At 39.5% G+C, this 24,471-nt stretch overlaps 1 protein-coding gene across 1 annotated transcript in view; it reads left to right on the top strand.

The window, feature by feature from the left end:
• The first annotated feature begins 11,136 nt into the window (after positions 1 to 11,136).
• LAMB4 (laminin subunit beta 4) overlaps positions 11,137 to 24,471 on the top strand; it is a 104,416-nt gene continuing 91,081 nt past the window's right edge. The window contains exons 1-3 of the mRNA XM_063815948.1: positions 11,137 to 11,227; positions 22,551 to 22,646; positions 22,955 to 23,112. Of these exons, the coding sequence (XP_063672018.1) occupies positions 11,137 to 11,227; positions 22,551 to 22,646; positions 22,955 to 23,112 (345 nt within the window). The remainder of the gene's footprint in view (positions 11,228 to 22,550; positions 22,647 to 22,954; positions 23,113 to 24,471) is intronic.

Genomic DNA, 24,471 nt, shown 5'->3' with positions numbered 1-24,471 from the left:
ATTTCAGGTGTAAGCATGACCTTGAAATCTGTATGGACTGGATATTTGTGTCACCCTCCACCCCAAATTCATATGTTGAAGCCCCAACTCCCAGTGTCACTGTGTTTACAGATGGGATCTTTCTGGAGGTAACTAAGGCTAAATGAAATTATAACAGTGAGGTCCTGATCTGATAGGAGTAGTGTCTTTATAGTAAGAGACAACACAGAGCTTGTTCTCTCTTTCTTTCTCTCTCTCTCTCTCTCTGCCATGTGAGGACAGAGAGAAGGTGGTCATCTGCAAACCAGAAGGGGAATCCTTGCCAGGAATTGTGTTGGCTGGCAGCTTGCTCTGGAATATGTAGCCTCCAGAACTGTAAGAAAATAAACTTCTGTTGTTTCAGCCACCCAGTCTGTGGTATTGTTATGACAGTCCAAGCAGACTAAGACATAATCCTTTGCAAATTATTTTACATTCTTTCACATTCTGTCCCCCAAATACAAACAATCCTTGTGTTTTCCTACTTTATGTGTGTTTCCAGCATTTAATCCTCTTCATTTAGCAAGGAATTTCTGGATTAAAATGAGGAGGAAGAAGAAGATAACCCAACTCCACTGCCCATTAAATTCCAAGTATTATACAAGGCAATGTGTACATCATTTCCATCTAATGTTCTCACCAATCCTGTGAGGTGGCATTGCTTTTATTTCCAAAGATTACACAGCTGTAGAAGAGATCTAGTCTATGAACTCAAGTGTGTCTGACTCCAAAATACAAGCTCTTTCTTTAAATTATTTCTCCTTAAATCTAAACTAAGTGAAAGTCTGATATCCAAAATGAGAAGAGAGCAGGCCTATAAGTCTGTCCAGTTGTAAAAGACTAATATTTAAAAATGAAAAACAAGCCTATTGTTTTTAAAGGCCAGGAGCCCCCTAGTCCAAAAGCTATGAAAAGGAAAGACATGGCTGTTCCTGGCTATGCAGGTTTGGAGCTGACTACCTAGGCTTGGGCCCACTTTTATAGAAGAGCAGAGACCCATATCTTTCTCTTTGGATTTTTGCATATAGAGCATGGCATGAGGGCAGCCAACTTTCAAGAATCATCTAAGCTCTGATGGTCGTGAAGCTGCCAGATGCTTCAGAAGGCAGAGCCAAGACTTCCTTGACTTTCTCTCTTCTTATAGGTTGTTTCATAAAGTCCCCTAAACCTTGTTGGGACTGGTTAGAGGTTGTCAGGGTTGTGTCATGATAATTATTTTCCATAGAGATGGGAAGGACACAGTAAGAATATGAAAGTCATGCCTAAGCGCTTAACCAGTTGTATTCAGGAGAGCTTGCTCATGGGTAGACAATGACTAGGGATCTTGGCTCTCTACTCTGTTTAGCCAAGCTCAGTCTTACTTCCATAGCACGTGGACAAAGGAAGAAGAGAGGGCAAATCTAGAGGTCTAGATTTACCCCTCTGCATCTAGTTACTCCAAAAAAGAAGGAAATCCTTCCATCAAGCAATTTTTTACATCTTTGGGCCCATAGCTAATGTCACAGATTTCAAGAGAGATGGAAGAATGAAAACAATGATCTCTGCACTTCAGGCACCTTCCCTTCAGAGCATTTGGTGGACCAGGTGACTTCATACCCAACAATTAGAGATCTAGGACCAAGCCCTGTGGTGGTCTATAGACTATAATTACAAAGACAGATGCCACTGTGGGCTGAAATAGAGGAATCCTAGAAGAGGACCCTGGAAAATGAATGAAATTTGGAAAGGAAATAGATGGAAAGAGGGTAGAGCAGAAAGAATAATGCCCCCCACCAAGATGTGCATAGCCTAATTAATCCCTGGAACCTGTGAATATATGACATGGCAATAGTGACTTCAAAAATGTGATTAAGAATATAGAGACAGGGATATCCTGGATAATCCTAGTGGGCACAATAAAGTCACAGTGGTCCCTGTAAAAGGAAGGCAGGAGAATCCACCTTAGTAACAAGAGACATGACAATGGAAGCAAGAGGTTTGTGTGACACAAAGAAGGAGCCACAGAAGGTTCTGGAAGCTGAAAAAGGCAAGGGAATGGATTCTCCCCTCACAGCCTCCAGAAGGAACCAGACCTGCCAACCCTTGGCTTTAGCTTAGTGAGACTGATTCCAAACTTCTGACTTCTTAACTGTAAGATAATAAATTTTTGTTGTTTTCAGTCACCAAGTTTGCGGTAATTTTGTTACAGCAGCAAGTGGGAACTAATACAAGGGGAAACATTTAGTTTGCAAAAGCAAAAGTTCAACAAACTCAAATGGCAATGGCTTCTAAGTGATAACAGACCCACAATCCCAGTACTGGGGTTAGGAAGAAGAAAGATGGGTGCAAGGACTTCCGTAACAAAGTACCATGAACTGAGTAGTTTAAACAATAGAACTTTCCCAGGCACAGTGGCTCACGCCTGTAATCCCAGCACTTTGGGAGGCTGAGGCAGGTGGATCACCTGAGGTCAGGAGTTCAAGACCAGCCCGGCCAATGTGGCAAAACCGTCTCTACTAAAAATACAAAAAAATTAGCCGGGCCTGGTGGCACACACTGGTAGTCCCAGCTACTTGAGAGGCTGAGGCAGGAGAATTTCTTGAACCCGGGTGGCGGAGGTTACAGTGAGTCGAGATCATGGCACTGCACTCCAGCCTGGGCAACAGAGCAAGACTGTCTCAATAAAAAAAAAAAAAAATAGAATTTTATCTTCTCACAGTTTTGGAGGCTAGAAGTCCAAGATCAAGGTGCCAGCAGGGCCATGCTTCCTCTGAAGGTGCTGGAAAAAGAGCTGTTCCAGGCCTCTCTCCTAGCTTCTGGTTCCTGGGCTTGTGGCAGCAGAACTCTAGTCTTCACGTGGTGTTTTTCTTATATACACGTCTCTGTATTTCCAAATTTCCCTTTTTGTATGTGAAAGGGGATACCAGTCATATTGGATTAGGGGCCCACCCCACTCCAGTATGACCTCATCTTAACTTTAATTACATCTACAATGACCCCCTTCTTAGATAAGTTCACACTCTGAGGTACTAGGAATTAGGACTTCCACATATGAATTTAGAGGGAGGGGTACAGTACACAATTCAACCCATAACATGTGGGAAACGGAAATATGATCTTATCAATGCCAATACCTCCTGTAGCTTCTATAATATGCCAGATGTGGGAGGGTTGCAAAGGAAACAGAAAGAAGGTCACTGCCTTTGAGGAACTGACATTTGTGCTTAGGCCTATGGTAGGCGGAGGAGATATAAGACTCCACATGATTTCAGGTCTGGGACCTGAATTCCTAGATCATCCAAGTGATGACAAATCCTGTAGCAGGACAAGGCAGAGAAGCACACCTGAAGACTGAGGAAGAGAATCAACAGATTCAGAAAAGAACTGATGCCAATTTGGGGAGCAGTTGTAATCGTACAATGCTTAGTTCTGAAAGAGTGCTTAGAGTTTTCTGAAAATCTTGTTCCTAACCATATTTTCATTCTCTAAGCTATTTTAATCACCTAAATCCCGTATTGATTACTGAATGTGACGTGACCCCTTGGCTTTCCTCACCAATGATACCTTCCGGAAGTGAAAATTTGGAGCAGCACAAAGAGCTGCCTGAGAAAGCAGAACTGGCCTCCGGAGACGTGCTTGGGTAGGACACACTGAGTGATACAGGAAGCCACAAGAGCAAGGTGAAAGTTTCTTGACATGACAAGAAGGGCAAAGCAGAAAAACCAAAGAATTAATGGAGATGGAAAGACAAGCAGAAGGGACTCTGAAACCCACGGATAAGTAGGCAGGTGAAAAACAATGAGAAAGCTACTCCCAGAAGCTGTTCCGATCTCTGCCCAAGTTGGACACTGGTTAGAACTGGACAGTCTCCTTAAGATGTTTTAAACATGTGCTCTCATCCAGGCACATTCCACCTTCTCAGAGCACAGCCACTCTTGCCAAGCCCCAGCAAGCTTGTCTTCACTGCCTCTACCCGAACACTTCCTTGCTGTATCATTTCATTTCTGGGGATTAAGATAAAAACTGATTTCTGTCATCTTATCTTAAAAATAAGGTTGATAGCTAGCCAGTTGTTAAATACTTGTTCGGAATACCGTGCTATGCAAATGCCCTTGTTACCCAGTACAGGATAAGAAGCATTTATTCAACAAATTTTGAGTGCAAATTATGTGCCAGTCACTATCTTAGGCATTGGGGATGGAAGGGTAAATAAGACAAAACCCATGTCCTTGAAGGCTTTACAGACTAGATGTGGAGGTATAAGGAGAGAGTCAGCCACACAGCAGGGATGGCAACGACTAAAGTAGACACACACACGGGGGATTACATGCATCAGGAAACGGAAACACAGCCCAGAATGGAGGAGTAGAGAAAATGACCTGGAGGTGATACTGAGACTCTAGCAGCATGAAGTAGATCATTGCTTAACAAATTTTTCTGTAAAGTGTCAGCTAGTAGGAGTTTTTGGCTTTGCAGGTGGTATGGTCTCTCACAACTACTCAACTCTGCCATTGTAGCATAAACAAGGCAGCTGTAGACAATATGTAGATAATCAATTGGACAGTTCTAATTAAACTATTTGTGAGTGCAAAAATTTGTATTTCATATCATTGCTATATGTCACAAAATACTATTTTTTTACATTTTTCTTAATATCTAAAAATGTAAAAGCCGTTCTTAGTTTGCAGGCCCCATAAAAGCAGGCAGTGGCCAGCATGGACCTGTGGGTTGTAGAGTGCTGATCCTTGATCTAGATAAAGTAGGCAAAACATTCCATGCAGGAGAAACCACATACACCACACAGGCACACTTAGGAATGCCAAGCAGATGTTAAGGGTTAATATTTTTAAAGGCAAAATCATGACTCTTATACAAATATAAAGCAAACATATACCAAAGATTCTATTCAATTTGTTCATTAATGAGAGAAACAAGAGAATGTTATGACCAGTTCAAAGGAGAAGTTTTTAAAAAACACACATGTATAGGCCATCAGAAATGCTGAAATCAATTGGCTGGTATCTGTATCTATCAATATCTATATGGCATAATGAACTGCATCTCTACAGGACACGACTGGCATTTCCATGGACAAGAGTCGTTTGTACTACTATCGGTATTCTAAGAGTACAGAGTTGTAAAGTAGCTCAAACACAGAAATAAACAGGAAAGATATACTACATAAGATACCAAGTAATATTTTTGTTCATTTCAAAGATTTTCACAATTTTTCCTGGCACAGTTCAGCGTGATGGAAGGGAAGGTCCCTGGGAGGATTGGTTCTGCCATTTGATACCTGAGACTGGCCCCCAACAACCTGATCTTTACTACTCTACTTCCCCTGCTTTCTTGCTATTTCAGTTCATCTCGGGGGAATTAAAAGAAATGTTGATATCTGTGTGATGATAGGCAAGTTACTTAACTTCTTTGTGCCTCAGTTTCCTCATTTATAAAATGAGAATAATTTAGTGTCTACCTCACAGGTTGATGAGGGGATTAAATTATTTAGTACAACTTATTCTCTTACAAAAATTCCCATTTCCCCAGATTCACTGAAATCTTCAAGAGTGCTAGTGTGACTATGCCACAAAGCTACCACGCCAAACAACAAAAGAAACATGGCGTCCACTGTGGGCTGTTACAGTGAGGTGGCCGTGGACTAATGTGTGGCTTTAGCTGAGTCATTTAACTCTCTAGGTTTTCATTTTTTCTCAAGGACAAAGAGAACTATAATTATCTCTAAAGTCCTAGCTGGGTCTCACACTGTAAGACTGGTTAATTTTTGCTTAGAAATGACACAGCTTTTGGCCGGGCGCAGTGGCTCACGCCTGTAATCCCAGCACTTCGGGAGGCCGAGGCGGGCAGATCACGAGGTCAGGAGATCAAGACTGTCCTGGCTAACATGGTGAAACCCCGTCTCTACTAAAAAAATACAAAAAAATTAGTCGGGCATTGTAGTGTGTGCCTGTAGTTCCAGCTACTCGGGAGGCTGAGGCAGGAGAATGGCGTGAACCTGGGAGGCGGAGCTTGCAATGAGCCGAGATCGCGCCACTGCACTCCAGCTTGGGCAACAGAGTGAGACTCCATCTCAAAGAAAAAGAAAGAAAGAAAGAAATGACACAGCTTTTACACATTTATCAACAACCGTAAAATTTGGTACATTTTAACACTTACCTATAAATGTTGCAATGTATTTTTAGATTGTTGCAGGGATTATAAGAACAATCAATGGACCTGAGTCTCCTCTCCTCCTCTCTCCTAAATGCCCTGCGAGCTCCATCTACCTCAGTCTCTGTAATTAGAGCACGCCAAGGCAGATTCTGAGGTGGAAGATGCCAGGATAACCTCAGGCCCAGGCCACTGCAGGCTGGATGGGTCTTCCTGTTAGGGGAAAACTGGGAGAGTTGGTTATAAGAGAAGCCAAATGGTAAGTCCATTGGGGTTCTCTCCAGGTGCCAATGAGCCCTCTGTCTGGGGTCACTCTGAGACAATACAAAGGGGGTTGACAAGGGTTCTGTCAGGGAGGGTTTTGCCACTTCCTCGCTGCCTGAGGGCGTTGTAGGCAGTCCGCGCCCTTCTGTCCTTTCAGAGCTTTGGCAGAGTGCGTCAGCTGCCTCAAGCCCTGGGATCTCAGCTTCATTCAGGTTCACTGAATCTAATTAAAGGCTGATTAGCTGTTTCAAGGTTTTCTGTGACTGAGTAATCCTCCACACTTCCTGTCAGGACTTGCAAGCCTCGCTGTGCCCAGTGAAGACTCCTTAGCCCTCATGGAATCCCGACTGTGGGCAAGTCTTTTTAGGAACAGCCTCCTCAGCCCTGCAGTTAGGTGGGCCACCGCGGGGGAATGACGGGCAAGGCCACAGCGAGAGAAGGCTCACCAAGCAGTTCTGGTTGAGATGAGGCTGCGCCAGGAATTTCTTCCCAGGCTGACTTCTGAGGAAATAGCTCGTCTTAAGGAAGAGATGAAATATTCACCTCTCTCACATTTAACTTTAGTTCAACCGAAGGCATTAACATGTATACTTGCAACAAATGAATTCTGATAGGTCAATTTTACCTAATGGAATCTGTTGGTTTTTAAGGTTCTGTGACTAAAGAAATAGAGACTAAAGAAAAATTACAGGCGTATATAGACTAAAGAAAAGAACCAGAGAATGAGGAGGAGGGATCTGGAAAGATAGTTACCAAAAAATTTGAGGCTTTCAAGGATTTTTACTTTCTTTTTCCTTTGAATTTTTATATTGTCCGATTTTGGGTAAAAGAGCATATATTACTCTCCAGGAAAAGCAATAAAGCTATTTTCCTTTTAATAAAAAAGATATCAACACTTTAAGGAGAGCTATACTGAAAGACTGCTTCTGATTAACTGATAGACTGATCTTTTAGTTGCATGGGAAAATTATTTTTCTTGAAAATATATCCTGCCTGACAGCTTCTAACTCTAAACCTAATCCTAAGAGGTAAATAGTTAAATCATTGAGATGAAAGCAGATACCCCAAGACATGCCATCAGTTTACAGGAAAACAGCCTACGATAACCTATTCATGATTATTTAAAGGGAAATTTTTGAAATTTGAACCATGTAACTTTGATTCTCGTAATAAAACTGGAGACACATATAACAGGAAAACCCCTCAAGATATAATCAAATCACTCAAGAATGCAACAAGCTTTTAAAATTTACATATCTCAAAAGGCAAAAAAGACAATATGAAATTCCAATGTTTGAAATAAGTTTTAAAATTATATAAATTTTAATGCCTAGAGTTTATGCTTTGCACAATAATTTAAGAGTCTAAAGGGAAAATAGTATTGGTCTAATAAAACAGATCACAAACCCATCAATTGAACAAACTGAAAGTCCCTTGATTTCACTCACACATTTTGCTGAAGTATCCACCTAAAAACCAAATACTGCTCTTTGGTCTCCTACCACCTGGTACTTTGTGGCAGCTGTTGGCTTGTAAAAAATAAATAAAACAAGTTAGTTTAGCAAATATTGACTGCAAGCTTCTTCATCCTAAAATGGAAAAGACGTGTTCCTGCCGTCTTGGAGTTTGCTTTCTAGTACATCAGGAGTGAGCAGATGAACCTGACCTATAGGGAACAAAATTAAAAACAGTGGCATCGATGGAAAAATACAGCAATAAATTAAAACACAAATAACAGGTAAGAAGCATTGAAAAATACCCTTGAAAAAGCTTAAAGGCCTGTAAGAGTGGTATTTGGTGAAAGTTTGTTGAATCTATTTCCTGATTTGTAAATGTTGTGTAAAAATGAGCATCTCATTTTGGCTCAGTTCACAATCATTATTCTTCCCTAAGGATATTTTCCATGAGCTTCTAGAAATCCTAAATGTTTTTTCAAGCAACCAATAAACTTACCCATTGAAACTGCACAGATTTGAAATGGAGATATTAATCCACTGACAAGTGAATAAAATGTAAGATTGCTGTAGGTTCATTTCTATACTATAAACCTTCCTCGTAGGAGAATGAAATTTCAAAACACATGGATTCCAAAACCACTTAAACTTGCCATTCCCACAATGGTTAGTTGTACTTGCCGAATCACAAGGTAAACAGAAATCTACGAGCCATTTAAGATGATCTTGAGCCAGTTAGGACTGGTCAGAGCCTTGGGAACCCATCTGAAAGTATTCCACCTGGTCCGCCTGAAAGTAGATTGGGATGGAGTCAGGGGTCTCACATTCCTGAGAAACAAGCCCATCTAATTCCGCACATTTTATAGCTGGTAAGTATCAAGCTGTCTGAAAATGACCGCTAAAACATGAACCAGAAAAAAATAAATAAAACAGGGAACAAAATGTCTGTGCATTATTCCTGGCTATTAAAATTGGTTTTAGAGAAAACAAGAAAAATATTTGCTGTAAAACTGAGCTCTATTTCCCTGTTTATGTGTGTGTGTGGGTGTGTGTGTGTATAAGTGAAAACTTAAGTGACTTCACAAATCACCTTTTTGACAGGCGTTGGAATACCTCTTGTCTTTTTTTCCCCCTACTTTTAGGTGCCTCGGGGAGAATGTTTTCTACATAAACTGGCTCTAACTTTCAGGTGTGTCTTCACATGCCCCGTTTGCTGCCTGAACCTCTCCACAAAGACTCCCAAATTCTGGTAAGTCTTGCCTGCTCTCTCACTAGCAAATTGGCATATTTATGGATTAAATGAAGGTATTAGAATTTAGGGGGTAAGTGGAGTTGTCATAAAGTAAGAAATGGGGCATATTAGCACATAGATTACTATTACTTTTACAGAATGATAGTCCAATAACACTTAAATAAAGGTTATTGCAACATAAAACAGTATCCAATGGGAAAATTGATGTTAGTGCATTGTGATATGAAGCCAACAACTTGAGCCTTACTGTACCTTGAAGGGAGCTTCAAATGATGTAGTGTTGAAATGTACAACTGTATTGTGTTTTCAGCAAATGTTTGTTTTTGTTATGGTTATAAAACTTATGACAACTTATAAAAGTTTAAATGCATTAGAACTACCCATATTTTCAAAATATTTTGTTAATGTTCTAGATATGTGTAAATATTGTTTTAAGAAAAGCAAGTCTGCTATAACTAAAAGAAACATAAACTTGGCCGGGCATGGTGGCTCATGCCTGTAATCCCAGCCCTCTGGGAGGCCGAGGCAGGCAAATTGCTTGAGCTCAGGAGGTCAAGACCAGCCTGAGCAACATGGCGAAACCCCATCTCTATAAAAATTATACAGCCGTAGTGGCACATGCCTGTAATCCCAGCTACTCAGGAGGTTGAGGTGGAAGGACTGCTTAAGCATGGGAGGCTGAGGTTGCAGTGAACCAAGAATGTGCCACTGTACTACAGCCTGGGTGACAGAGGAAGACTCTGTCTCCAAAAAAAAAAAAAAAAAAAGTAAACTTTATAGTTCTGTATTCTGCATTCCTCACTATGATGAAATTTAGGCAAAACAGTTGAAATATCTAATGAGTCCTGACATAACATGAAAAAAAGTTAGACAAAGGAAAGTTAAATACAAGATTTCTGAGAACTGTCACTTTATAGACAATTATTTGTGCGCCAGAAAAAGTCTTAAGGACTAATATAAATGTATTTATAATTATCTTCTGTGTTATAAATTATTGTACAATTTGCAGAAGAAAGGTGCTGTAGTAGAAACAGGAGCGGAATGCATGTCTTTCCTGCAGAGAGGCTCTTATCAAACACGATGCACCTGTGGTTCTAGGAGCTGGGCAAATGGGCACCACATGGCCCTTTTCTCTTCATCTGTTTCATCCAAATTGTTTTGACAAAAAAGAGTAAACTCTTTGCAGCCTTCAAGTGAGAGCAGATGAGGCAAATATAAGTGAATGGTCAGTAAATTAAATAAATTAGCAATGCCAGAAAGTTACTTTCAGTCTAATATATTTCACTGTTTATTGCAACACTTAATACATTTTAAGACCAGTGTCATCTAGCAGCATTCATTAAACAGCTACCAAAATGCACCCAGCACCTTTGGAAATACGTTTATACATATCTCATCCAAAGGAGGGAAAATGTTTTGTTTATTAGTCCTAATCACTTTTACATATATTAGTAAAACTCACTGATGAATTTAACAAGAAAAAAGTGCCATGTAGCCCCTGAGAGGCTCTCCAATATCAGCTCTGGTAAACCAACCCGAAAAGCAGTACCAATTAAACTTATAGTTTGATGAAGGAAGGCATGCACAGGGTTACCACATTTTCTGAAATTGCGCTGTATGTGCAGCTGTGGGTTTTATAATGACTGGATAGGTGATTTCAGATAACAGAACTTCTGGAGGTTGCCAGATTCATTATAATACTTATCTAGTTTGGAGCTTAGCTCTCCTAAAATGGGAAATAGAAAATGGGGAGGAAGACTAGAGGTGAGTGATTTTGGGAAATAAGGGCTGAGATGATAAGGCCCATAGCTAAGGGCACTGAAGCCACTGAGAAAGTTTCTCAAGCTCAGCACTGTTGATATTTTAGGATGCTTAATTCTATGTTGTAGGGCCCAGAAATATTGTAGAATATTTACTTAGCAGCATCCCTGGCCTCTACACACTCAATGCCAGTAGCGTCTGTCATGCCAGAACCCTATTGACTTCAGTAGGGATGGCACCATGTTTGAGAGGCCAAAGAAGGGACTTGGAGTCAGCGAACAAGACATAGGGTTTATTGAAGGGGACTTATACACAGGGCAGACCCATGGCTGTATGTAAGGCTGGACTGGAGAACCGCTCCTGCTTGTAAAAGTCATGCAGTTCATACAGCATTTTCACTGAGCACCCTCCCTCTAACAACCTCCACCTGGCAACCTTTGTTTACAACAAAACAAAGGGCCTCGATCCCCTGTATCGACTGGGTTCCATAGAATGGGCCAGGGGTTCAGATGTTCCTGATAGATAAGGAATGAATCTTCAGGTTGGCTACTCCCGGATTCCTTAGCTTGTAACTCTAAACACACAGGTCATTCTCAGGGTCTGCTTAAGTTATTGCTTTCAGGTGTGTCTGCCATACAGCATCTTCCTCTCATTATGACAGCCAAAAATGTCTGCAAACATTGCCAAATGTCCTGTGCTCACCCCAACACGACAGCCTGCAGAGTCTTACTATTGAGGAGCCATCAGTCTTTGGAGTGCAAAGACTTGGGAGTTGCTTAGGGCAGTGGTTCTCAAACTTGAGCGTTCATCAGACTCACCTGGAGGGCACGTGGCAGCATGCTGAGCCCCATCCCAGAGTCTGTGAATCAGTAGGTCCCTGGCTGGGCCCTGATCATTGGCATTTCCACATGATGTTGATGCTGCTCATCTGGTAGGGTGACCAACCATGTAAGTTTGCCTGGTTCTGAGAGAGATTGCCGAACCTGGGGATTTGCAATGAGAATATCAGAAAAGTCCCAGGCAAACTAGGATGAATTGGTTATCTTATTAAGTCCATGGACTACACTTGGAGAACCACTGTTTAAGGAGATAAGATCAAATGGGCTTGATGAGAAGAATTTAGATTTGAAGGGTAAGAAAAGGAGGAATCAAAGGTAACCCTCAAGTTTCTAGTCTGAGACAGTTGGTCCATGGTTATGCAGTGGGTCTCAAATTTTGCTGCCCATTGGAATCACCTGGAATCTTTAAAAATACTGATGTCGGGGCCTTAACCCCAGATATTGTGGTGTAATTGGTATGGAATGTGACCCGGGAATCAGGATTCAAAAAAACAAAACAAAACAAAACCCTGGTGGATTTTAATGTGCAGTAAAGTTTGGAAAGCACTGGGTTATGCCCTTCTCTTAGAAGGGAATCCAGGAGCAGAGCAAGTGTGAGGGGCAAATTAATCAGTTTTAGGTGTTGGCAAGCCATCAGTGGTTCTCAACCCTGGCTACATCTCAGAATCCCCTAGGGAGTGTTTTATACACATTGACACCTGGGTCCCACCCCAGAGATTCTGCCTTAATTAGTTTGAGTTGGGCCTGAGCATTGGTAGTTTAATATCTCCTCAGGTACATAAAATGGTATATTATTCAGCCTTAAAAAGGAAAGGAATTCTGACACATCCTACAACATGGATGAACCTTTAGGACATTATGCTACGTGAAATAGGCCAGTCACAAAAAAGACAAATATTGTACGATTCTACATATGTTAGATACTTAGAGTAGTCAAATCCATAGAGACAGAAAGTAGAACGGTGGCTGCCAGGGGCTGGGGGAGACATGAAGACTTCTTGTTTAATGGATACAAAGTTTCAACTTTGCAAGATGAAAAGTGTTCTGGAGATTGGTTGCACACAATGTAAATGTAATTAACACTACTGAAGTGTACAGGTAAAAATGATTAAGATGGTCAATTTTATGTAGGTGTATTTCTACCACAATTAAAAATAAATATTTCAAAAAGGAAGTCATTAAAAATATCTTCTCAAGTGATTCTCAGTTGCATCCAGGGCTGTGACCTGCTGATCTAACAGAATTATTGGCAAGCTGTGTGATTCTGTCATTTATCTCTTCACATAGCAACTGTGATAATCCTTAACCAATTATCAATAAGGAAATTGTATCTCTTCTAGTTCAATTTGGGATCTGTTTCTGACTCCTCCTGCTGCTCCTTTGCGGCAGGTCATTTTTAAACCTGGCTGATGTACACTGGGAAGTCCAGTAGTCTTTGTACCATGACCTGTATTGTTGCTTGAAGAGAATTCCCATATGGACTGAAGAAATTTTCAGCAGGTCATTTTTATCATAGAAATGTGGTGAACTGTGATACTGAGGAAGCTTTGTTCCCCCAGATGCTCTGCAAAAGGCATTCTGCTTGTTCTTTTACTCCTGCACTGAGCATTACAGTTCCACCTCCTGTCTTTCTAAATCTGAGTCCTGGGAATTCGGCAGTCTGCCTCACTCCCACCTGTCCGATGTAGGAAAAGATTAGCCCATCATTTGTAGCTGGAAACAGTCTTTTGCTTTGGACTCTGCCCTGTGAATAGGTTCTCCATTGGAGAGAAGCAGGAATGCCACGATATATCCTGTGTAGCACTTTACCCCAGCAACTCAGAGCTTAGATCATTACAAGCCGTGAATCGTAGGCTATTCACAGAGATTGTCATCTCACTGAATTCAGTTTCTTTGGTTATAGAGAATCATACTTTCAAACTTTGCTAATAATGCCCATTCTTATTAAATGACCATAATGCCAATCATTTTGCATTTCCAGACAGAATGAAGCACACGGGCAGTGCTAAATACAGGACAGCATCAGGATTAGATATTTCATTTATCAGAAGTGTATCTGGGCGGCTGAACAGAAGCCAAGCTCCTGACTTGCCTGTGAGAAAAAAGCCGTAAGAAAGTACCACCTAGAAAAGTGCCTGTGCAGGTTCAGGTGGCCTATACAGAATGGACCTTCTTATAGCTGCAACCTGGATTCCCCTATAGGTCTTCACAAGGTTTCGTATGAGGCCATTAGCCCAAGACTGCAGACTTTTCCAACAGGTAGAGCTCATTCTGATGGAGCTACTATGGGAGGACTGTTTCTCAGTGAGTCACTTGCCAGCATTGGACTTCCAAAGTGAACCCTAGGCTTCATAAAGAGCCCGAGTCACAGAATGGGATATTTGCCTAAAATCAGGCATTGCAAAACACCCTAAAAAGACTTCATAGGGAGGCTGACATTTGGGCTTAGGAGGGTGACATTCAAGGCAAAGGAAACAGCGTGTGAAGAAGATTCAGAAAACAGAAACTGGAGTGCTAAGGCTGGAGCGCAGGGACTGTGCATGTGCAGGGACTGGGAATATGGGAGTAGGAGGGTAACGGATTCACCAGGAAAAGCCTTGAAGGTAGAATGTGAAAAAATAGTCTCACTTGAAAATACGTGAAAGAGATTTTATATTTCCTACTATTCAAATAAATTATAATGAGGTTTTTTGTGTGTGTGTGTTTTAAACTGACAGATATTTAAAAATAATACTCCATGTTGGTAAGGGCTCATGTTAGCAGTGCTCGCAGTCTGGTTATAAGAGTGTAAATTGGAACAAACTTTCTGCATGGTAGTTTGACAGTGACATCAAAAGCTTTATACATACATATACATATGTATATTTGTATATGTGCATGTGTGTATGTATATATATATACAATCTTTATATACATATATGGTTATATGCACACACACATATACTCTTTGGCTCATTATTTCTGCTCCATTTACTATATCCTAGTGAATAAGGCTATAAACAAAGATTTAGCAGAAATATTTATAATAGGAAAATATTATAAACCAAGTACACATCAACCAATAGAGAATTCATTAAATCAATTCTAGTTTCTACATTCAGACTAATACTATGCAGTAATTAAAAATACTGGTGTCCATCTTACAACACAATGAGATTCCATCTCTACAAAAAATAAAAATTAGCTGGGTATGCTGGCACATGCCTATAGTCTCTGCTACTGGGGAGGCTGAGGTGGGAGAATCAGCTTGAATCCAGGAGGCTGAGGCTGCACTGGGCCACCATTGCACCACTGTACTCCAGCCTGGGCAACAGAGTGAGACACTGTCTTAAAAACAGGAAAAAAAAAAAAAAACCATTACAAATTTTACCTTCTTTTCTCCAGACCCACTGAAGTGTATATGTACTCCACTCTGGATCAGAACTCTCTTCAATGGTAACTTGGGGATGGAGGGAAGCCTCTCTCTCAAGGGCCATGGCCAAATCTACAAAGAAGAAGATCACAAGTTTGCTTTATAGGAGACTCCAGGGGATCTTAATCTTGATAAAATATCACTAATTAAAAGTGAATTTGTTAGTACAGAAAGATGCCTGGAATGTATTGATCGAAATGAGAAAACAGTGTGATATTATTTTTGAAAATTATTTGTGCAAGGAAAAAGTATGGAAGAAAAGGCTCTTGAGAGAGGGGCCTCCCTCCATCCCCAGTGTCTTGCTCTGTTGCCCACGCTGGAGTGCAGTGGTGCAATCATGACCCACTTGGGGTGGTATTATAGGTGATATTTTTCTTCATTTTGCCTGTCTGAATATTCTACTTTTTCTATAATAAGTATGTATTAACTGTGTAATTTTTAGAAGAAAAAGTTTCTAAATAAGAATGGGCAAAAAGTAGGTTAAAATTAAAATATGCAAAGGAAATTATATTTGTTTCCTCTTATTTCCCACAAACAATTGAATTCTGTGATTTCAAAAAATGGCAAACATTAAGAGCAAACAAATATTTGTTAAAATGTTTATGCACTCTTATTTTTTGAGGATCTGGACAGTGTGGTTATTTCGTATGTCTAAAGCATAAGAACCATTCGATAACTCTAAGCACTTTTACATAACATGTGATGATGACAATTATTTCTTCTATCAGTGATTGACTTTAACCTTTTTTTAACCCAGTAGAATTGAATTTAATCATCTCCTGACAAAAGAATGCAATTTCAACTGACCCTTTTTTTGCACATTGGTGAGTATTCGTTGTCAAAATCTATTTACTGCTTGCACTGTCCTAAAATATTTAGTGGAAATAGTTTTTAAACATATTCACTTCTGTCTTCTATAGTGCTGTATGCTTATGTAGCTATTCTGTTGTTATTGTGTAATTGTGTCAAGCAACTGAAAAATTCCACTCCAACATGTTTAGTATCCACATATAGCTATTTCTATCACTTTTTAATGGAATGTTATCTTCAGATAAGTAAAATATTAAAGAACAGAGAATAGTTTCAGTGTCTTAATTTACAAATACAATGCATCTAATTGTTTTAATAGCTATGCTTTCAATGTAACACTTATCCCAGCAATGAGGTCTTGTGAAGAAGTTACAGGCAAAATTCCCTCTTCTAAGTAAGCAGCAGCTCTAAGCTAAAAGGCCAAATTCTCTATGCTCCTGCTGTCTTTAATAAGCTGAGAATAATTTGCATTAATCATAGAGAAGATGTTTCCAACAATTACTCTCTTTGATCTGACTTTTCTACATCGAAAACAGGCCTGCTTTTGTTACTGAGTACTAACTAAATTGCTTAGAATCTTCACTTCAAAGATTTATGCTGAATTTCTTCATGACAACAAACCTTCAGAATCTCACCTTTTTCTTTTTCTTCACAATTTTCCAACCCTGAGGTAATTTTCCAGTTAGATTTGCTGGTAATAGTCCAGATGGTAAGCACTCATTTGTTCTCTGTTGAAAATCCCCTGCCTTGGAGAGGTGAGCCACAGCCCAGTGGGAACAGAAACTTGTCATTCATCTGGAGCCCTCAGTTCATCCTCCACATCCCAGGACTGGTCTCACTCAGAAAAATAGCTATTTTAACCTGCACCTGCCTTACATGTTCTCTTTGAAACTAAACCAATATCCAAAATCAGAAGGCACCACTGAGGATCACTCTACCTTCTCCCCAGCCTTTATATAGAATATCTTACTTAACATCTTGCAAAAGTTCTAAACCGATCCACAGTTGCTGAGAGAGCCCTCCTCAATTAGGGGACTCCTCTCTCTGGAGAAGCAATCTTCTAAACTAAATTAGCTTGGGCGGAAAAGACCTCACTGCAATCAATCGTACATTTCTAAATATAAGCTTGCCCTGACCTTAACCAAACCTCTTGAGTTGCCGATGGTCAAACTCCCAAGCAGGTTAGCTACATATCATCAGCTTGGGAATTTTCCCATTGATAGTTTGAACATAGACACTTACATAAATACTGCAGCCTATTTAAACACTTAGTTTTATCTTCTGACTGAGCAATATAAGGAGAAATAATCATAAAAAGTGCACTGCCCCATAGGTTTTAGGAACTTCACGCAAAGTGCAAACCTTATGTACATGCGTTCTTTTTTTTTTTTTTTTTTTTTTTTTAAGACAGAGTTTCATTCTTGTCGCCCAGGCTGGAGTGCAATGGTGCGGTCTCGGCTCACTGCAACCTCCACCTCCTGGGTTCAAGCAATTCTCCTGCCTCAGCCTCCCGAGTAGCTGGGATTACAGGTGCTCCCTCCATGCCCAGCTAATTTTTTGTATTTTTAGTAGAGACAGGGTTTCACCATGTTGGCCAGGCTGGTCTTGAACTCCTGACCTCAGGTGAAACACCCACCTCGGCCTCCCAAAGTGCTGGGATTACAGGTGTGAGCCACCGTGCCAGGCCGCATTCTTGGTATTTTTTCTCACCCATTATGATCTGCATGAACGTATAAACATGTGTTTACATTCTCTAAAGCTCTGATGTGAACTCTAAAGTGTGAGAAAGCATCTCATGTGTTTGAGAAAATTATGACAACATGCAGAAATACTAGAGAAATTATATAGTAACAGTAATTTCTATAAAACAATTCTTTACAGAAAATTTACTGTATATTTTCCTTAAATGACCAGATCTCCTAAATTCATTTTGGAATTTCATAACATTCATAAAATTCATAACATTCTATCTTCAGGTTCTATCTTCAGGTTGCGTCATTTTTTAGGAACGTGTTGATTGTCAAAAGACATAAACATGTTTATTTTCTGAATTAATTCCAACCCGTTGCTAATGTGATTTGCCATTTGGAAACTTCATCCCAGGAAGGATATTGCTTAGTCTATGTTCAGGCATGAAACTTTAACTATTTACATTTCTAGTCACTTTTTGCCAAATATTTTAGACAAGAAGTTCATATTTGCACTTATAATGTTACAGGAATAATAGTTAAATTTCCCTAAGTCCTGGAATATATTTTCTGAAAAAAAATTTCTGACGAAAACAAGTTTGGCCAAGTCAGGTTATAAAAACATGTTAAATCTCTAAGGCAACAATTCCAATTAAAAAAAAATCCAGGATGGAACTTGTCTAAAAGTATAAATCCCTGGAAGGGAAGTCTTCTTTTATTCACATGTAACATCAACAGAAATGTTATACCTGATATTGTCCTTAAAAATCTTTGGTCTACTGGAGTCCAAACTTCTGAATAGCTATTTATCCTAGATACCAATTCCGGAAAACAAACAAACAAACAAAATATGAATGTGGGTTGCTGGTTAAATAAAAGTCCACATTAACCATTTATTATACCACAAAACAGCAAGTGTCCAATGGAGCTAGCTTTCTTCACATAGCTATCTCAGAAGAGAAAGAAATGTGCCCTTGTTTTAGAATAATAATCTTTACATTGAGATTGAGAATAGAAAATTTCCTGTTCAAAGTGTCATTTAGTAACTTGTGTGGGTGGAGACATTATCATGTTCTTAGCTGTAGAACTTATGATCCATGTCTGTTTCATGCCTAATAATACAAAATGACCAGATTAATAGTTCATGTGAATAATGTTTAAGTAAGAGAAATAACACGGTTTTTTCAATAACCATATAGGCGATTTTGGAGGTCAAACTGAAGGAAAGAAAGCCATTAAATGTAAAACAAGTTCATGAAAAGATTATTATATTTTTTAAATAGAGAAAACTGAAAAGAAACCAAGCTGATTTCACTGTATGGTTATTATTTTTTATTATAGGCCCATCCCTGTCACTCCTGTCTACTGAAATAAGGCTTGGCATAAATTTTCATGTCTCAAGGATAAAGTGTATAAGAGCAGCTAGAACATGTCACATGTGTATTTTTAGAGTCTGGGATTTGCTTGGTTTACCATCCAGAAGTTGATGGGGGTTGGGGATTGTTTGTCTCTTTTACTTTTTATTTTGAAATAATTGTAAGGTCACACACAGCTGTAAGAAATAACACAGAGAGAGACCATATACCCCTTCACCCAATTTCTCTCAGTCATAGCATCTTATATAATTATAGCACGATATCACAACCAGGAAATCAACACTGATGTCATTCACAGGCCTTATTCAGATTTCACCAGTTATACATGTACTCATGTGTGCGTGTATTTGAGTCTATGCCATTTTATCACCATATAGATCTATGTGCCCATCACCACAGTCAAGATACAGAACAGTTCCACCACCTCAAGGATCCCTAGTACTACCCTTTTATAGCCACATCCACCTCCCTCCCCCTCTGCCTTCCTAACCACTGACAACCACTAATCTGTTCTCTATCTCTATAATTTTGTCATTCAGTAATGTGATACAAATAGAATTATGCAGTACATAACCTTTTTTCACTCCGCACAATTCCTTTCAGATCCATCCAAGTTGTTGCTTGTATCAATGGTTCACTACTTTTTTTTGCTAGGTTCCATGGTACAGATGTGCCACACTTGGTTTAACCCTTCACCCAGTGAAGGACATTGGATGTTTCCAGTTTTTTATTATTACAGATAAAGATGCTGTGGACATTTGTATAGGGTTTTTGTGTGAACATAAGTTGTAATTTCTCTGCGATAAATACTCAAGAGTTCCCTTGCTGAGTTGCTTGATCAGTACCTGCTTAGTTTTGTAAGAAATTACCATATTCTTCCTAGGAGTGCCTATACCATTCTTCATTCCCACCAGCAAGGTATGCGGGATCTTCACATCCTTTCTAGCATCTGGTGTTATCACTATTTTTATCTTTGCTATTCTGATTGGTGTGTAGTGATATCTCAATGTGATTTGATTTGCATTTCCCCAGTGGCTGATGATGTTGAACCTCTTTTCATGTGTTTATTTGCCATCTGTGTATCTTCTTCACTGAAGTGTTCTGTTCATGTCACTTGCCATTTGCTCATTTGATTGGCTTTTTTAATGTTGAGTTTTGAAAGCCCTTATTAAATTGTAAGTACAAGAGCTTTGTTGGATATATGGTTTACAAGTATTTTCTCTTACTCCATAGTTTACCTTTCCACTTCTTCATAAGGTCTTTCTCAGAGCAAAAGTTTTTAATTTTGACACGGTCCAATTTTCTAAATTCTCCTTTTATGGATCATGTTTTTTTTTTTTTTTGGCAATTCTAAAAATTATTCACCTAGCCCTAAATGCCAGATTTTCTTCTATGTTTTATATGAGTTTCATAGCTCTATAGTTTCACATTTTACATTTAAGTCTATGCTGAATTTTTAATTAATATTAATATAAGGTGTGAGGTTTTGCTTGCAGTTCATTTTTTCTTTTTCTTTTTTTGGCTGTGGATCCAATTGCTCCAGCACCATTTATTGAAAAGGCTGTTCTTCCTCCATTGAGTTGCATTTGCACCTCAAAAATCAGTAGGACATATTTTTATTGGTCTATTTCTGGGTTCTCTATTCTGTTCCATTGATCTAGGTGTCTTTTCCTCTGCCAAAATCGCAGTCTGTTCTTTATTATAGCTATATAGTAAGCCTTCATATTGAATAGAGCTATTCCTTTGCCTTTATTTTCCTTTTTCAAAATGTTTTAGCCATTCTAGGTCCTCTGCCCTTCCATCTAGAGGCTATTTTACATCTACAAAATTATCACTATCATTTTGAATTGCAATAAAGAGAAAACTAGAGCTTAGATTTGGCCTCCAGAATCAAACAGGATTCTAATGCTTTAATTGAATTAACAATAAAATAATATTGTCTTTTTCATATATAGTTTTTTAAAAGAAAAAAAACTATTTCTATAAGTGTCAGAGGCATGTGAACCAGAACAACTCCATCTTGAATAGGAGCTGGGTAAAATGAGGCTGAAACCTACTGGGCTGCATTCCCAGATGGTTAAGGCATTCTAAGTCACAGGATGAGATAGGAGGTCAGCACAAGATACAGGTCATAGAGACCTTGCTGGTAAAACAGCTTGCAGTAAAGAAGCCAGCCAAAACCCACCAAAGCCAAGATGGCCGCGACAGTGACCTTTGGTTGTCCTCACTGCTACACTCCCATCAGTGCCATGACAGTTTACAAATGCCATAGCAACATCAGGAAGTTACCCTATATGGTCTAAAAGGGGAAGACATGGGTAATCCACCCCTTGTTTAGAATATCATCGAGAAATAACTGTAAAAATGGGCAACCAGCAGCCCTTGGGGCTGCTCTGTCTATGGAGTAGCCATTCTCTTATTCCTTTACTTTCCTAATAAACTTGCTTTCACTTTACCGTATGGACTCGCCCTGAATTCTTTCTTGTGTGAGGTTCAAGAACCCTCACTTGGGGTCTGGGTCGGGACCCCTTTCCTGTAACATAAGTAGCTACCCACAAAATACGGTAGACACTCATTATATATATGTTTAACTTTGTGTGTTAACTTTAGATCTTAACCCCCAGTAAGATTCCACTTTGTTTTATTCAATCTTCCCAACAATTAACAAATCCATTAATAAATTATTGCTTACCAAAGTGTATTAGATAACATGATGGAAAGAACTATTTCAGATGACCCTACTTGCCCCTCATGCCCGTATAGATGTTTAACAGTTATCTTAACTTGGAATGATTAGAATGCTTGCTCATTTGCATGTAGAGTTTCCTTTGTTTCCTTCTTTATCTAACTTGATAGTTCTCAAACGTTATGTTAGGATTTGTCTACACAAAACCATGTATGCTCTACTATATAGGTAATTTATGAAATTTTCCAGAATAATTTGATTATATGGGTTTATAACTTAATTCCTGAGATTTAACTTTAAATTCAATCTCTAAGTAAGACATGTTGACCTCCCCACTTCCAAAATGATAGGATTGTTTTTGGTGTTGCTTTTGAGATAGGGTCTTGCTCTGTCACTCAGGCTGGATTGCAATGGCACCATTATAGCTCACTATAGACTTGAATACCTGGGCTCAAGCAATCCTCCAGCCTCAGCTTCCTGAGTAGCTGGGACTACAAGCATGAACCACCATGCCTGGCTAATTTCTTTTCATTTTTTTGTGGAGATGGGAGTCTCACTATATTGAAGAAGCTGGTCTTGAGCTCCCGGCCTCACGCACTTCTCCCACCTCAGTCTCCCAAGTGCTGAGATGTACAGGCATGAGCCAGTGTGCCTGGCAAAATTCATAGGGTTTTTAAGACTGGAAGACACTTAAACAAAATTGAGTTTAGGATTTCCCAAGTGTTTTCCTAGTATTGCACACAATGTTAACCTGATTTGAATAAAAAATGCCTTCCATGGTGAAATAAATTTGGGAAATGCTAGATTAAACAACTTTAAAGAGTTTTGTTTTGTTCGTTTTAGTTTCATGGAAGCATCTCTTGGACTTTCATATGCGGGTGTCCATTGTAAATAAGAAAGGGATACAGAATGCAGTATCTTTCAAGTGTATTGTTCTCGGTATCTCTTTTTGATGGAGAATCCTGCTGATATGGAGTTCAGTTCAACACATTTTAGAAGTATTTATCTTTAATCCAAATCTGTATTTTGAAATACAGATTTCAAAAGACTCAAAGAGGTATTACACCTCATGCCACCCAGCAAGCAAAGTAGGGACCATTTGTCATCTATTAATAAACTTAAAAGTCTGATACATCTTTGGCCAATATTAAATAAATACATAACTTTCCCCCTTAACCAGTCATTTCTGCAGGCCCTGTGCTGTCCTTAGACTGCCTTCCGTGTAAGCTATTTCTGTTGTGTTCAAGGGTGGCTCAGTTACTCAAAAGCTCAAGATGACTGCAACAGGGGTGCCTGTCATCCCACCACTGGTGATCTCCTGGTGGGCAGGAACATGCAGCTTACGGCTTCTTCTACCTGTGGGCTGAGCAGAGCCCAGAAATACTGCATCCTCAGTTACCTGGAGGTGGGTTGGCTTTTTGTTTATTTGCTGGGACATTATTTAATCAATGATGTAGATTTTTCCAGGTACACCTGGGGCTACTCAGACATTAAAGGAGACAACTTCCTTTCTAAACAATGGAGACACTGGTGCAGTTGTCCCTCAGTATCCACGGGGCGTTGGTGCCAGGACCATTTCCCCCAACACCAAAATCCATGGATGCTCAAGTCCCTGATCTAAAATGGCATAGTATTTACATGTAACCTACCTATATCCTCCCATGTACTTTAAATAATCTCTAGATTACTTGTAATACCTAACATAATGTAAATGTTATGTAAATAATTATTACACTACATCTTAAAATGTGTTCTTTTTATTGTTATATTGTTATTTATCTTATTTTTATTTCATTAGGGACAGGGGTCTCACTCTGTTGCCCAGGCTGGAGTGTACCTCAGCCTCTGAAGCAGCTAAAAATACAGGCATGCACCACCACACCTGGCTAATTTTAATTTTGTCTTTTTAGAGACAGGGTCTCACTATGTTGCCCAGGCTGGTCTCGAACTCCTTGCCTCAAGCGATCTTCCCACCTCAGCCTCCTGAGTTGCTGGGATTACAGGCTAAGCCACTGGGCCTACCCTGTTATTGTTTTATTGTTGTGATTTTTTCCCAAATATTTTCAATCCTTGATTGGTTGAATCCACAAATATGGAACTTGCAGATACAGAGAGCCAACTCTCATGTAATTCAAAGTCCAGGAAACCTTAACTAATCAAAAATAAGGAAGATTTGCTTAATTTCCATTTCCTGTTACCTTCAGAATGAGACATAAAAGTCTTTTTGGTTAGTCTTTGTAAGGAATTGCTATAAAATTTACTAGTCTACTTGGCTACCTTAGCCACTCCCATAGAGGAAACCTAATTGACTCATTTAATGAAGTTTGAAGATTCATCAGGGCCTGCTGCCATTATGCTGAACATGAGTCCTCATTGCTCTGCCTTGAGATGGAAGAGGTGTAGAACTTTGAATTGATTGTACACCAACATAATACTACTTGGAAGTTATACTGTCTAAAAATCATAAATTCCCAATGTGAACATAGTTTTGTGCCTTTTCCCCTTAAAGATCAGTTTTATAAAAGGATAAGTGGCTTTTCAGGTTTCTTTTCCTCTCCATGTACTGGGAACAGAACAAGCATCCAAGGTCATCTGAGTATCGTCCCTACCGAAAACCCTGAGGTAATCACGTCCACCCCATAAATGAGAGGATGTGCAGGAAGGAAGTTGGACATAAGCCTAATGTTAGTGGTCCAGGCTTTTCCATGTATTGTTCATTTAAAGCAACTGCTTAAGTCTTTGGGAAATGCTTTGTATTCAAATT

The sequence above is a fragment of the Pan troglodytes genome, chromosome 6 (genome assembly GCF_028858775.2).
Source record: "Pan troglodytes isolate AG18354 chromosome 6, NHGRI_mPanTro3-v2.0_pri, whole genome shotgun sequence".
Taxonomy (NCBI): domain Eukaryota; kingdom Metazoa; phylum Chordata; class Mammalia; order Primates; family Hominidae; genus Pan; species Pan troglodytes.
The sequence above is the reverse complement of the archived record's forward strand: the minus strand, read 5'-3'. Positions and strand labels throughout refer to the sequence as shown.